Source organism: Lepisosteus platostomus, chromosome 14 (assembly GCF_059453375.1).
Source record: "Lepisosteus platostomus isolate fLepPlt1 chromosome 14, fLepPlt1.hap1, whole genome shotgun sequence".
NCBI lineage: Eukaryota > Metazoa > Chordata > Actinopteri > Semionotiformes > Lepisosteidae > Lepisosteus > Lepisosteus platostomus.
The window spans coordinates 26,727,639-26,744,291 of NC_142624.1; the positions used below are offsets into that span (position 1 = coordinate 26,727,639).

A 16,653-nucleotide genomic window follows, 5' to 3' on the forward strand; every position below is an offset into this window, starting at 1 on the left:
TTTGACTGTTGATAAGAGCTGAAACATTACTGAATATGTGTTCAGATAAAATCCAACTGGTTCTACCAATATTTTATGTGGGGTAAAGCAGCCAACATCTATCAAACTGGCGGTAAAAGAATATAAACTGGCAACTCTCTTATCTATCTCAGAGTGCTCTGTCATAGATTTATAGCTGAGGAATTTACTGCCACTGAATTCCGTTTTCTCTAGGCTACAGTCTTCTTTAAGATTTCATTTTTTTAGAATCCTTTTAATTTACGCACAAAAGTGTTGTTCTACATAAGACCTGGAGATATTGGCAATAACAACCTCCAATGTTAGATTTACCGCCATGAACTGAAAGCTCTATTGTTCATGAAGAGAAAAATCAACTGTACTGCCTTGGTAGATGGAAACATTTGGCGTTCTACGTGTTTGTCCACCACTTTAATTTATGCGATAACGAAGCCTTTCAAATAGAAATGTCCTAACACAGATGTCAATGTTAAACGCCGTGCTGTTTGCGAACTATAAATGCCCCTGTTGGAAAAACTGTAGTGCATAAGCAGCTAAAAGAAAACGGCAGTGGTTTAGCCATCATTATTTCTTTTGTCAGGTCTGTACAGTTCATTCATCTTTCAGAAAGCAGACACTGTGTGGTGCTCTAAAATATTAAACCCACCACTCAATTAAAACTGGCATCTCTTTTCTTTATGACAAACTGCAGGAAGGAAGCAGCAGTCACACATCACTGTCCACATCCCCAATTCAGACTTAGAAATGTTTTTATTTCAGCGACACCCACAGTATTCATGCCATTACCTTTTTTAGGGCTCCTGCATTTTTCCAGGCTAATCTCTCCTCTGGACTGAATTTGACTGAAAGCGCTCCAATGGCATGAACATACTGCAGTGTGTACAGTATTTTCACAATACAGGTAAAGTGTTCTGTGGAAGTCAAACAAATAAAGGACATGAAACAATGATACCACAACACAAAAAGCTTCTGAAAGACTTCACTGAATATTGTACTGTAAAGCTGTAGAAAAACAAAAACAAAATCAAACTGATTCAAATGGCTTATTTTTTTACCCTGGTGCAGTATTGTAAATACAGCAGTAATAGGTATCAATAGGACATTCTGTCAAATGAAGCATCTCATAATGAGTAGCTTAAACCTTTGTAAAGGCAAATGCATGCACCCATAAAAGCCTTTTTTCATCCAAAACTATTTTACGATTCTATATATTTTTATTGCAGTAGCACATTTAAGGCCTGTGTACCCAGATCTCCTGATTAGGAAGCTGAACATAAGGGATTTCAACTCTTTTTGCTATTTTTAGACATATTGGACAGAAACACTTAATGAACTGATTATGCTTCACATGCATTTTCTAAAAAATATTTAATGTTTTGCCCCACAACAGATAAGGGATTTATCCAAAAACAAACCTTTTTGCTGTGCAAAACACTAAATGATCTATTTAAGATTAAATGTTTAAAAATTATTTTTACATAAAGGAAACTGTTGCCAAAACCAAGTATTTAAAATCAGATTTGACTAAAACTAGGCATGTACTGTCAGCATAGTTCTACTAGTACTCAAGTTTACATATTGGCATTCCGAATATGACTTTTCCTCAATATTGCTCACATTCGCTTTATCTCTGGACATTGGCATTTATGATCGATTGGTAGATGGTGCAAATCTTTTTTCTGCAGTTTGATCTTTCTTGGAAGCTGCAACATGAATATTTCCATTTTTATAACAAGTTTATGGAAGAAAATGAGCAAAAAAGATTTTTTATTAAAAACTGTATTGCATCTGCCCAGACAGTAAAGTAACACTTGCAGGAAACAAAGCCAGTTCCTGTTTACATTATTTTCTTGGCTTGTGTTAACCCCAATTGTGAAATCAATATGGGGCACTTGAAAACACAGAAGAATAGGTGTTGGAGGGGGAAAAAAAATGCAGGAAGTGCGCTTCCAGCGTCTTCGCTCCCTTAGGGATATCAGCATAATAAAACTGAGCTGTTCGCTCAAGCTTACATGACGGCAAAAACCAGACACAGGATAATGTGAGGGCAGGTGTGGCGAGAGATGATTGATGCTGCACTATGCGAGAAAGGCTGTGCTACCGGGAGGCAGAGCTGTGCAACAGAATGGAAGCTGAATGCCTTGAACAGCATTGATTTTGGTGGGGAGGGGAGAAGGAGTGAAGGAGAAGAAAATGCGCACCAAAGAAACATTACCCTAATTTGCTTATAGGAAAAAGGCCTAAGTTTAGAAATAAGACGTTAAAACGGCATACCATGGCTTTAAGGCTTAATAACAGAATATTAATATGCTAATGCAATTGGGGACACTCATCTTAGGTTTGACACCTTTTTCTCAGCACCTGTAAAACTCAATATGTTGTGTATTTAATACCTGGCTTCTTAAAATGACTATTACTTATTACCATTACTTAGTCCCATTTTCTTTTAAAGTGAATATTTACATCAAAACTTGAATTCTCAAACTGAACTCTTCATAGGTGAATGAAGTTAAATGTCAGCAAAAAGCAAAAGCAAGACCAAAAACAAAAATGTTGATTGCAGAAGTATTTACCCCCCTGAGTCAAAATTTGGTGGAAGCACTTTTGGCAGCAATTACAGCTAAGAGTCTTTTTGGATAAATCTCTCCAAACTGTGATTGCTCCTAGCAGTTTTTGCTGACATTTAAGTTCTTTTACCCATAAAAGTGTTCAGGTTGAGAATTCAAGTTCTCAATAAAAAAAACTTAAAAAACTGTGTAACTCAACAAAATAAGGCATCATTTAAAAGTGGGTTAAGACTTTTGCTTGGCATAATTTTACTTTGTAATAGGAAAAAGTTTTTTATGACAAAAGCATAAAAAGAGTTCTGACTAAGATGCTCACACAGATCATTTAAGCAAGATAGTACAGTTATATTTATGAAAGAAAGCATTAATACATCCAGGGCAAGCAATATGACCACTTGGGTGCTCCAAATTTAACCAAAAAACAGCACATAATGCAGTCTATCAAAATAGCAGGCTAATTCTTCATTTTCAACCTTTCATCATTTTTAAAATGAAAATCTTCGTCTCGTCCTTCGGATGAGACATAAAACTGACATCCTGACTCTCCGAGGTCATTAAAAATCCCAGGGCGTTTCTCGAAAAGAGTAGGGGTGTAACTCCGGCATCCTGGCCAAATTTCCCATTGGCCCTTACCAATAATGGCCTCGTAATAATCCCCATCTAGAAATTGGCTTCATTACTCTGCTCTCCTCCCCACTGAGAGCTGATGTGTGGTGAGCGTTCTGGCGCACTATGGCTGCCGTCTGATCATCCAGGTGGGGCTGCACATTGGTGGTGGTGGAGGGGAGTCCCCATTACCTGTAAAGTGCTTTGAGTGGAGTGCCCAGAAAACCGCTACTGTATATAAGTGTAAGCAATTAATTAATTATTATTATTATTAAGATGTGCAAGTACTGACAAGAAAAGAGGATGGCTGACCTTACTTGCACACAAAAGAAAACGATTTGGAAAAAAAACTCTTGACCTTTAAACATTTATACAGCTTAAATGTCATTGATACGATTGCAAGTTTAATAAAGTAGATGATTAACATTCTAAACCTCCCAGGCCTACACTGGCTGTTTTCAGTCCTGTTACCAATAATATTACCAAATTAAAACAGCTCCACCTTGAAAGTAAGGCATAATTCAGAGTCAGTTGGCAACCTCCCTCAACCTTCAGTGTAACTAAAGCCAAGGGATGCCCTGACCTCCATCAGATAGTCCCTTCTGTGATAAAAGGCTTAATTTGGAGTGATCCTTCTTTCTGATGGTTTAAAGATCAATTTTCCATCTCAGGATGAACAATATAAAATGGCATTTATTTTGGCTTAATCAATGTGGAATTGAAAAAGATACAAAGTCCATCTAAAGGCTAATAAGACATTGAATGTTGTGCTCAAAGCTGCTTCTGAAGGGCAATGAGAGGAGGTGTTAAACCCTGTCAATAGTGAGAAACATTGTTAAAGCAGTACAGCTGATTTCTGAATGCCGTTAAGAGCAAGATGCCCATATAAAACAAAGATTTTAAATTGAATTTTAAATTTCACAGACAAAATAAGGTCAAATGGAAAATAGGCTAACACAAGCTTAATTATTCATTTTTAAACACCACATGACGAATTCTGAAATGCCATGCATCCTTTGCGATTGGTATCATAAGCTTTCACGCTGGATTAAAAAAAAACTAATCCTGCAGCCCTGGAAGAGCAGTTACGTGGGGAGAACTGCTTATATCATGTGGCACCTACGCAGTTCTGGGAAAAACGTCATTACAGAGGCACCTCTACGTTTCTCTCGGGTGTGGCATTTCAAACCCAGGAAAACATGTTTACCAAACCCGAAGCTCTAAAAAAAAAAACCAAAATCCAGGAAATTAATTCACTGTGACCTCCACCTCTGTATATTAGCAGAGATTATTTTGATTCACCAATATTTCATTTTATTATGTGGTTTCAGCTGAGTTATTAGCTAAGTGCTTGTACTGTGCTAATTAATTCTGATTACACATTGGCTGCAATAGGATCCCTTGTCTGATTAATTTGGACAACTGGTCACATAAATGGAAAACAAACAGAAAATACATCATGTGACTCCTCCTTAGGAGAATAAAGTAGAAATTCTTTGTCAGAAAAGCAGGGAGATTTAAATAGGTCCTTTTCTCCAGCACACACAGTACCACTAGGGGAGCACAAGTGTTAAACATCATAAAAAAGGATCGGACTGAATCAGTGTTGTCAGTGAAGAATAGGAGTAAGGGGTGAAAATGAAAGGGAATGAAGAGTAGGTCCTGAAAACAGGGTCTTAAAAAAGCCAGAACCATTTCCTGCTTTTTATTCCTTTTTTTTTAACTGAATTTTCCTTTTAAGGCAGATCTTGTAAATTGCACCTAATTCTGAAGGCTGAAAATCCAAAATCCTCAGGGCCTTTGTGAGCCTTTTCCATCCCACTCTTCTTGCAACAATCTTGTTTCTCTGTTCACGCATCTAGCGAGCATTACAGTAATTATCATCTTTGTAGGTGACCCCCTATCACACATGATTGCTGCAATTTGAACTTCTAAAATCCAACATAAATTACTAGCCTTCCCCTTGTGCATTCAACTGAGCTTGAAAGATCAAAACGCCCCCTGCACAGTTACGAGATGAAGGTCATTTAAAGGACATGATTTCTTCCATAAAAGGACCTGATGGGCTTTCAAGTCATTGTGTCATTTTGCTCCTAACTAAACGATAACAAGGCAAGGAGACAAGAGGCACTGATAAGAATGTCAGACCTGCACAACAGAATTACTATTCAGCACTGATTTACACTGATAAAGCCTCATCATTTGGCTCTATCCTATGGTCTTCTCTGTATTTTCATTTGCAAAACAGAAACCTTACCAAGAAAACATGCACAGTAAGGAAAATAATCGTCAAATATTCTGTGACCATACCTTTACGCAAGGGCTGTGGCATTGTTAACACAAAGATAATCAACAAGGAAGGGATGTCTCTGAAAAGCATTGGGACTTCTGGTCTTTCATCCTCACAGGTACTGTAGAACAAACACAGTGTTACACAAATAGAATGTTCAGTGAAGATCTTAATATTCAAAGCATCATCTCACAAAAAACGTTTTTGTTAATGGTTTACAATGTAGAAAACAATTGTCTCATATTTTAAATCCACAGTGAAAAAGCCCACAGCAGCGCGCTCTCTTGAATATGTGCATTACCGATTGTCTTAAGACTTAAACAATAATGGCACACCTGTAATTGCTTTCTAAGACTCCCAAATTTATGCAGCTAAAAGAATACTGAACATATTTACTATTACATGGTGACCTAATTCCAAAATACAACTCATCACTAAAGTTTCAGAGCTTTTTTTAAATTGAACTTTTATACATCTTCCCTGAAGACTCTATACAAGGTCTTTTAATCGTTTTTCCACCATGAGGACAAGTCCTCCTGGGATCTAGTGGTTTAAAAACAGCATCATACATGTTAATTTAAAAAAGCTACTTCATTAATAACAATCATATAATAAAAACAAAGCCGCACTGAGCTGAAAGATGACATGATCATATTTGATTAACCCTTAATTCACTGCATTTAAAAAAAAACAGAATAGAAGGCGATTAAGAAATCCAGGCTAGATCACCTGGGCAAATATTATTGTGAGAAGCAATGCTCACAGTTTCCAACTCAAAGGGAAATAAAATGCCTAATGTATTTTAAGTTCTGGAGTAAGGGATTTTAAAACCTCTGTCTACTCTAAAGAACTTTGCTGCAGTCAGTAAAGACGTTGACGTTTTAATATATGTATGGCATTCTGAAGGACAGAGCACCTTTGCAGCTTAGCTAAATATGTTTTAGTCAAGCTGAAGGTAAAGTCTCCCCACAGCTTCAGTATAGCCTAGGGCATTCAGTCCCAAATCAAACCAGTCATAAATGCCTAATAAATTAAAGACCTCAACTAAATCAGGACATGCATCCTGTAAAATGGCAAATATTCAAAGAAATATAAGGATACTACAGTATGTACGTTATTATACAGTGATCTCAAATAAAATTACACATTAATATGACATATACCGGAACGCTGAAATTCCATTCTGCAAAAAAGTAAATAATACAGGGCAGCATCTTTAGGAATCAATGTGCAGCAATGTTTCACATGGCTTCTCTTCATGTGTTATTTAAAAAGTACAATATCAGAGCCTCGAGGCATCAGAGACAGTACCCTCTATGACTACTTAAGTTTTTTAAGTTCTAAATTGTTCCACTGAGAATTAGCATTGGCTTTCAGCTTAGTAAACTCAACTTTGCAAATCAAGCATAAAAAATTAAACACCATGCATAAAGGCATCCTGTTTCTTTTCATAATATGGCTAATGAGAAAAGATAAAATGAACAATCTGCTTTCCATCTCATGGGATTCATGTCTCGTGAAAGGTATGGAATTGATTTTAATTTGGAGAATAAAACCTGTTATATTTCAAAGAGTTTTCGTTTGATTACTGAAGTTTTTAAAGACTTTTTCTTGAACACAAGAAGTTATTAAAATTGATTTTGTCCATATATTTCTTTCCACAGTGCCTACTGGGTAGAACAAACATTCCTTTTGTTAATTTTCTGCACCTCTGAAGGCATTGATTGTAGCTCGAGGCAAAAATGACCACTGTACATATGCAGCTGTATATTTCTTTCTGTGATAATGATATTTGAAATGCTGGATAGAAATGCAACAGTGGGGGATGCCGTTGAGAAGCAACAGCTGGTGTCTATGGTAAGCAGGTTAAATGTGTCTTTGGATGATAAGCAGTCTGGTGCCAGTATTACTGAAGAAAATGCCGAAAATTAATAAGCAGTACTTACGTCAAATCCCTATTCTGCATCAACTGCGTCAGCCTGGTCCAAGGGTTATACGCAGAGTCAATGCTGTAAAGGCGCATGTGCGTCGCAAGAACGTGAAACAGTTGATCTGGAACATTAATAAAAAACAGTTATTCGTAATTTATAAAGGAATCACGACAGCATGCTTTATAGTAGAAAGGGTTTTCCACGGGTGGCACAAAAGTGCTACAGCAGGCGAGACCAAAGGCAATGACCCTGAACACCACCAACCTCAAGCGGGCAGAGTAGCTATAAGTATAATCCAATGACAAGTGCATCACTTTACTTTGTTCTTGGTTATTTTGTACACCGTTTACCCAACAGTCTAACCATTGAGATTGTGTTAAACAGAAAAGGCAAAGCACCATGACAGAGGTAACAAACTCACAACCGCACCCTAAAACACAGTGCTGCACATAGTGTAATAAAAGATCATTCCACTCAGTTTTCCTTTCACATTCTCTTGCACGTGAACAGCGATTAAGAATGTAAGACTTACAAATGTTCTTTTGACCCACATAACCCTACCAAACTAATGTTAGTTAGTGGCTAACTGATCCAAGGAACCTTGGCTTCAGGATAGTGGAACCCAGACATCCTTCAAAAAATTGCTGGGTGAATAAGAAAAGCAATCTTTCCACACAGAAAACTCAGGTGATAAAAAATCATACTAATGGTAAACACTGATCTACATAAAACACAGAGTGATTTGAAAATGGTATAACTGAACATAAATATGAATTTCAGCATCAACAGAAAATAGGTGACTGTGTGTTTGTGCAATGTTTGTAAGGTTAATCTTTTTTTTTACAGACTTCAAGAGGAAAACATTCAAATAGATTTTTAATAATTAAATGTCACTGCATTAACAATGTAGGAAGCACATGAAAAGTACAAACGCCTTAAGCAAAAATGGTTCTATTTGTCTAAATCTATCCTCTGAGTATATGTGCTAAATAGGACAAATTTTAACATTTAAACAGCAGGAATGTTTTCTAGTCTTAGAAAATACCAAGGATTCCCTTCAGTAACCAAACAAATCCTTACTGCAAACAAATGAAATGATAGTCGGTATAGGCAAAACCAGACAAAACCAGAGTCTCAGCCTCAGAGTCAGCTGTTGAAAGAGGGGACAGTAAAACACACTTTCAGGAGTGGACAAGCAATAAAAGGCGTTTGCACACTGAGGGCCAAACATCCTGGAAGGAAATGTCAATGTAAGCCTCCGTTAAACTAGAGCCAATGGTTTCTTTTTATTCTGTAATTTCCAGAAGGAGAAAAACTTATATCCTTATTCAGACAGAAAAATGCAAACATTGTTTTTTTCTGATCCAGATATGATTTACTATTCGGAATCAGATTTCAACTTTGATAACACTAGAAAATGTAAGTAAGGAATAATCAAATTCAGTGTGAAAAATGAAAAACCAGACAAAAGTGCTTTTAACCACTGTTAAATCTAAACTGGCTCATCTTCAAAATAATTGGATATCAAAATAAAAACCTTGAGATCTAGTTTGATAAAGCTCTCCTGAAAAATACTCATTTTGTGAGATGTTGTCGAGATATTGTGACTCAAAATCTGCTATTTTATAATATATCTCTAAAATGACAACCACACACTTGGGTTTACAAATGGTTCATAACAAAACTCTGTGAGAATGAAACACCAATTCCTGTATACATATTGTATGACTGTATATCGTTCTATTCCAGAATTCATTACACTCACTCCACCACTCTTAACGCCACTATCAAAGCATCAGCTCCTCAGTCTGTATGCAGGGACATAATTGCCTCATCCATATCAATAGGCTGTTGTCCCTCAAATTAGGAGGAATCAGGAAACATACTGTTCTGACATCCTTGTCACTGCATTGTTCGCAACTATTGAAATCAAAATTAATTTTGAACTTAGTACAGATGAACATAAAAACCCACAGAAATATGTAATTTTTGCAGAACCTTGGAACTGGTAGAGCTGGGAACTCGGTGGCAAATATTTTGTGAACACTGCACTAGGTTTAATACATTGGAATGACAAGATGCTCTGTTACACCCTTACCTTAGAGGTCAATTTTAAAAAACGGAATATTTGAAGTCAGTAACAGTCAGAAAACAGTGCAAACTAAACCTGAATGACGTAAAGATTTAAGTAAACCATATAATATACTGTAAATGAATATAGATTACCATTCATAAGAGAGTATAATTATGGATAATTTGTTTTAAAGTAAGACAATACCCTGTAAGCGATGCTAAAAACAAAGGTGAAGCTAGCTTTTGGGTTCTGTTTGATATCTCCAAAGGCAATTTAATACCAGTTTTTTTTTAAAAAGCCATTTTAGAAGAAAATGTCAACTCTTGCAGAAACTATTTTTTCCTCCAGTCCTGTTATCACAGAAACTCATTAACCTACTTTTGCAGAATGGCCTCAATTTTAATTTCTTTTTGTACAACAGTACTCATTACAAGAGCTAAAAATGTGAAATTGGATTTTAAACCTCAAATGTTTTCCACAACTTTAAAAAAAACTTAGTCCTTAAAGTTCCTGGAGCCGAAAAAGAATTTCTCTTCATCACAAGACTGCAGTACAGTGCTACATCCCACCTAATTTTCTGGTGTCACACCATTTCTGCTGGTACTCCTCTCGCAACATAAAATAAAAATGTGAATTTCTGATGGTAAAATAATAACAATGATCCTTAAAGATAAACCTTCTTAACTGTGAACAATTAAAACGGAGGAGTTGAAATACTAGAAAATATCTAGATATGCAGTTTCATGCACAGGTCTGGACATCTAAACATACGGTGTAGTCCATAAATATTTGAACAGTGACAATTTTTGCTGTTTTGGCTCTATACTCCAGCACATTGGATTTGAAATAAAATAATGACTGTGAGATTAAAGTGCAGAATGTCCATTTCATGGGACCAAAAGTAATTGAACACATTAACATCATCTTACATAAAATGTAGTATATTTCCCAATCCTTTGCCAATGATGACTGCCTGAAGTCTGCAACCCATAGACATCACCAGACGTTGGGCATCTTTCCTGGTGATGCTCTGCCACGCCTATAATTCAGCCATTAATAATAATAATAATAATAATAATTGCTTACACTTATATAGCGCTTTTCTGGACACTCCACTCAAAGCGCTTTACAGGTAATGGGGTCTCCCCTCCACCACCACCAATGTGCAGCATCCACCTGGATGATGCGACGGCAGCCATAGTGCGCCAGAACGCTCACCACACATCAGCTATTAGTGGGGAGGAGAGCAGAGAGAGTAATGAAGCCAATTCATAGATGGGGATTATTAGGAGGCCATGATTGGTTAAGGCCAATGGGAAATTTGGCCAGGACGCCGGGGTTACACCCCTACTCTTTTCGAGAAACGCCCTGGGATTTTTAATGACCACAGAGAGTCAGGACCTCGGTTTTACGTCTCATCCGAAGGACGGCACCTGTTTACAGTATAGTGTCCCCATCACTATACTGGGGCATTAGGACCCACGTGGACCACAGGGTGAGCGCCCCCTGCTGGCCCCACTAACACCTCTTCCAGCAGCAACCTTAGTTTTTCCCAGGAGGTCTCCCATCCAGGTACTGACCAGGCTCACACCTGCTTAGCTTCAGTGGGTTGCCAGTTGTGAGTTGCAGGGTGATATGGCTGCTGGCCAATTCTGAAGTGTACAGAAGCATCTTATCTGCTCAGATCCAACCAAATGCTTTGAAACGTATTGGACGGCACTTCACCTTGCAGCAGGGCAATGACCCCAAACATACTGCCAAAGCAACTATGGAATGACAGTCTTGTCATTTTCAGCTTCTGCTTGTTTCGGGGGCTTTTTGCCTTCAGTCTTGTCTTCAGTAAGTGAAACGCATGCTCAATGGGTTTCAGGTTGGGTGATTGACTTGGCCAGTCAAAAACATTCCACTTTTTGGCCCTGAAAAATTCCATAGTTGCTTTGGCAGTATGTTTGGGGTCATTGCCCTGCTGCAAGGTGAAGTGCCGTCCAATATGTTTCAAAGCATTTGGTTGGATCTGAGCAGATAAGATGCTTCTGTACACTTCAGAATTCATCCTGCTGTTGCCGTCTGCAGTCACATCATCAATAAAGACAAGTGAGCCAGTTCCACTGGCAGCCATATATGCCCAAGCCATGACACTCTTCCTTCACCATGTTTCACAAATGAGGTGGTATGCTTTGGATCATGAGCAGTTCCATTTTTTCCCCATACGTTTCTCTTTCCATCACTCTGTTAATCTGTTGTACAGGTTAATCTTCTTCTCGTCTGTCCATAAGACTTTGTCCCAGAACTCTAGAGGCTATTTTATGTACTTTTTAGCAAACTGTGATCTGGCCTTTCTGTGGCTTTTCTTACCAGTGGTTTGCATCTTGTGGTGAACCCTCTGAGATTATGCTGGTGTATTCTTCTCTTTATGGTAGTCTTTGACACGTATATGCCTACATCCTGGAGAGTGTTCCTGATCTTCAACAGTCGAAAAGGGGTTTTTCTTCACGACTGAAGGTATTCTTCCGTCACCCACTACTGTGGTCTTCTGTGGTCTATCAGGTCGGTTGCTATTGGTAAGCTCACCAGTGCGTTCTTGCTTCTTAACGTACCAAATAGTTGATTTTCACACACCTCATGTTTTGGCTAGGTCTCAGTGATTCATTCTGATTTTTCAGCCTCATGATGGCCCGCTTTATTGGCATTGCCACTTCTTTGGTCCTCATGTTAAGACAACAGCAACAGACTCCAGATGCAAATGCCACATCTAGAATCAAATCTAGATCTTTTGTTAGCTCACTTGTGCATGAACTAATGATGCAACAACACACAGCTGGCCAAGAAACAACTGAGCAGCCAATTGTCCAATTACTTTTGGTCCCCTAAAATGGGAGGACCATGTATAAAAAGGGCTGTGATTCCTATATGGTTCAGCCAACACAGACAAACCCTAAAATTAAAGCTGACATTCTGCACTTTAACCTCATGTTCATTGTTTAATTTCAAATACTTACAGACTGAACTGTATGGAAGTTCATCCTTTTCTCTAACATCAGAAAAATAGTTTACACAAATATTTTAGAAAATCTGTCAAGTCTCCCTACTGCAACCTGAAGACCGTACATGTGGTAGTGCATTTTAAACTGAGAACAGGAGACACTTATTAACTTAAGGGGTTGTGGGAATATACAACACGTTATACAACCAATACCCTGGCTTCTTTTAAGAAACATCTGGATGAGGTCCACAGATCAATTAGCTACTAACTACCAAATGGCCTCCTTTCTTTTACCACTGTTCTTGTGTTCTTACTGCCTATCATTGCCATTCAGTTTATTCTGAAAGATACTGTATGAAGTAGGTCAATGCAACAAAAAATAACCCAACATTTCAACTGCATGTAAACCAAATAAATGTTTTTCCTATCTCCTTAATCTTAAATGTTAGGAAGAAGAGAGTCCAATTTTACTTGGCAACAGTTGACAAACTAGAATGTCTGTTGCAACTTGGTCTTTCACTCCTGGCACTAGACAAGCTAAACCTCAACTGTTACAAACCTAAATAGAGACCATAAATCAAGAAGAAACAAAATGTGTCTGTCTTGACCATACCAAGCATGTACAGATACTGCACTAACCTCACTGAAAGTTTTAAGTTCCCCTGAGAAAATAAAGCATCTGAGATCCTTTATCTGTAAGCATTAAGGAAGTTGCAACTTTCTATGTCCTACACTGTAAAGGCCTGGAGATGTAAATGCAGTGCAGGATCAGAAATGGTTTATGCTGTGCAGTACTGTGGGGTGGGCTGTAAATACAGAGAGGTGTTTTGTCAAAGGCAAAATGTCTTTCTAACACTAGATCTAAAAAATGAGCTGTTCTAGAATGTATGTGTGTAGCATGGATTCAAATTACAGTATTGTGATGATCCTGGATGCTACAAACAGAAGTCATATTATTAAGATGCTTTGCACTTTATCAACCATCGATGTTTATATCTTACAAATTCTTCCCCATTGCCACATTTTTATATAGAGACATGAGAATTAAACAATTCATGGTGTTTGGATACTTCCACTGCTAGTCTCTCAATGCCCATCTTTACTTCCTGCAAATTAAAAGAGAACCACAAGAACGACAGCAAGTTTGTGGCATTTGGAGAACGGACAGCTCAGAAAAGGTTCACTTACGATGCAGACAGCAAAGCAGGAGTAGTGGCATAATCCTGAACCAGTCTGCCCAACAGCATATAAAACAGCAAAAAGCAAACTTGTATATGCTGCTCAGTGCAACACCAAACCTACTGACTGTAGGATGTCTTTCAAATCTTTAATACTCTTAAATGTATTGTTTAAAAATAGAAGAAAAACTTGGCAAAATAGTTTAATTGACCCTATGTTGAATCACATGAGAAACACTATTCTTATGCCAAAAGCAAACATTACAGTATGGTCTTAGACCTCTATCAGGCAGCGTAAGGCTCCACAATTGACTGAACGCCATTCAGCTTTCCTCATCTACCAGCAGAAAATCATTCACCTCATCAACAAAAGCAGAGACCTCTGCCCAGGGCCATCGAGGTGAGAAACCAGGCCTCCAGGAATCATGGGTTACAACAGACTACTCATCAGAAAATCTGACCTGGGTTCCAATTCACATTTTGCATACCATACATTTTAATTGGGCTCCCAAGACAGAATTGCTGCAAGTGTTTTGTTCTTGTGAAGACTCTCTTTTCTTCTCATGATCCAAAAGGGCACATTGTTTTTTAAGACAGAATTTACAAGAACCATCTCAGCTATTGCCTTCACACTTCACAGGTACTTTCGTGGCTCTATGCAATTACGCAACAGGAAATTTGATAGTTCTCTAATCAAATCTCAGCCTAGAGCCCTGCGTGGGACTATTTTCTCTTTTGCAATCCCTCCTGCTACCTGCTACTACTCAGACTAAATGTGCGCGCCTGCTCCCACAAGAAATCATGACCTGACCGGCAATACCACCCACACTCAATTTGTAATATAGGAATGATATTTGCTATTTCTGTACTATAGGTGTATCTAACCAAAAAGGCATGAAACCGCTTATTAGGCAATATGTAACATTTTAACTTCTCTGTGGATGTCATTAAAAAAACAAAACTTTACTTGCATGTAAAAAAAAACATGAGCCAATCACAACAAAGCAGACTTTTCATTATTATGTAACCTACTGAAGACTTATGAAACGTCACAGAGCAACTGAGTCCTCTCCCCACAGGTCAGTGAAGCCGACTGGTTGCATGCTACGACAACCAGTCAAACTGCATTTCACTTATTCTCTCCATAAATTCAGGACCTACTGAAAATGTGGAACTGGGAACATGTCAGTTATTCATCCTAAAGGTTCTCATTTTACATATAGGAAGAGATCCACTTCACCCACTGCTTTGTTGATGCACAGCAGTCATTATGTACCTGTAGTCCCACTACACAAGCAGATCAGACGAAGAACTGAGAATCTGCTTAAATGACAGAATGAAAGAACTTTAGGGAGGCCAGTATGTAAAAGCAGAAAAGTGGGTGCCATGCTATGACATGTGATCCAACAGGCCTTTTGTGCTAAAAAAGGTGCATTTTATTAATTGCAACAATTATACCAAGACTCAGTGAACAAAAATAGGGCAACACTGCCCTCTGATGGTCATGTGGATTAAAAAAAGATTCAATTTTGAATGAAAGCCTATTGTTTTGTTTTACATAAACACTGAAAATGTATCTGAATGTAAACTGACGTGCTTAAAAATAATCATGGTCATTATTTTCATTGAGATGATTCTCGCTATGAATCAGCCCAAGACTGCAGTTAAAGTGTTCTGAGACTTCTTTTCAAAATGGGGGTTCACACGCCCCTCAAAGAATGGCAAAGTCTCAACACTGGCATATGGATACAAAAGGCAGGGCATGCTGGCTTAGAGCTCAGACTCAGGTCAGCATGTTGAAGTTCAAATATTAGAAGTTGATATTTAATTACATTAAATAACACCCCAGTTCACGTGTTTTTGGAGATTAATCACACCAGATAGTGTTGGGAGCTTTTCTGTTCATTCAAAACCTCAGAGCTTGATAAAAACCCTGCTCTGAAATAGCCAGAGCTCAAAACCTCCTGACTCAAATGACCCCATTATCTATAAATTGGAAACTACAGTGAAACAAAAAATAAGACTAACAACAGTTCTTAGTATCTATGCACTTCTTGTAGTACTGAGCTTGCTTCCTGTTTTCTCCTTAATGCAGTTTAAGAGCTTTTCCATGACAGCAGAAACAGAGATTTCTTCCAACTACAGATATTGATCTAACTGTAGTTTCCATCAAAGCTGCTGTCACTTGCAGATTGCGATTTTCCTCCGTTCTCCTGTGATTATCTATAGCAATAGATTTGTGACGCTTGCTTGCCTGAAAGAGTGTCTGTACATTCTGTTTTCAATTGGCATATTGCACAATTAACAATTCCTATTTTGAGATCTTCTAATTATCACATACATGGCAATTGTCTAAAATTTGTCTCGTAATACAAATTACTTTATTCCTAAGGCCTTGTGCAGTTAATGACTCATTGATTTTAGATGTACTTTTACAGATGAATGGAAAGCTCCTACTTACAGCCAGTTAAATATATTCCCATCATTTATTTCAGACTGTACCGCCATCTAGCGTGATCCTGTCAAAGACCAATATTTTCTTAGCTGTGACACATTCTATAGCTAAAAGTAAGAGTGATTCAACCAAAAAATCCCAAGAGATTTTTTGAAATAGGTTTTCAAATCCCATGAAACTCTAGTAGTTAGCACAGGTTCTGTGCTCACCACCATTTCCAATCCCTAGTAACAGCAAACACTAATGTACTTCAGCTGAGTAAATTTGGCCTACAGCATTGCTACACAGTTAATGTGGCTAAAAAAAATGGCAATCTTCAAGTGTGAAATCTCTTTTGCAGTCCAATCAAGGAAGACAGGCTTCCCACTTACACTGAAATAGGACAGGTAATTTATTTCAGCTAAAAATGTCAGAAATAATGCAAAACAGTAAAACAGATTTTAAAACTGAACAGGAGCTACTGAATTGCATTTAAAGACCACAACAGAAAACAAGTAAATGTGGACAAGAGTTAGCATGTACAAACAAATATTTAAGAAAGAAGAGATAAT

At 37.8% G+C, this 16,653-nt stretch overlaps 1 protein-coding gene across 4 annotated transcripts in view; it reads right to left on the reverse strand.

Annotated features, from left to right (window-relative positions):
• ubr3 (ubiquitin protein ligase E3 component n-recognin 3) overlaps nt 1-16,653 on the reverse strand; it is a 79,359-nt gene that overhangs the window by 8,173 nt on the left and 54,533 nt on the right. For all 4 annotated transcript variants that reach the window (XM_088605360.1, XM_088605359.1, XM_088605358.1 and 1 more), the window contains 3 exons: nt 7,428-7,533; nt 5,502-5,602; nt 805-929 (listed from right to left, as the gene is read on the reverse strand). In XM_088605360.1, coding sequence (XP_088461486.1) covers nt 805-929; nt 5,502-5,602; nt 7,428-7,533 — 332 coding nt within the window. The remainder of the gene's footprint in view (nt 1-804; nt 930-5,501; nt 5,603-7,427; nt 7,534-16,653) is intronic.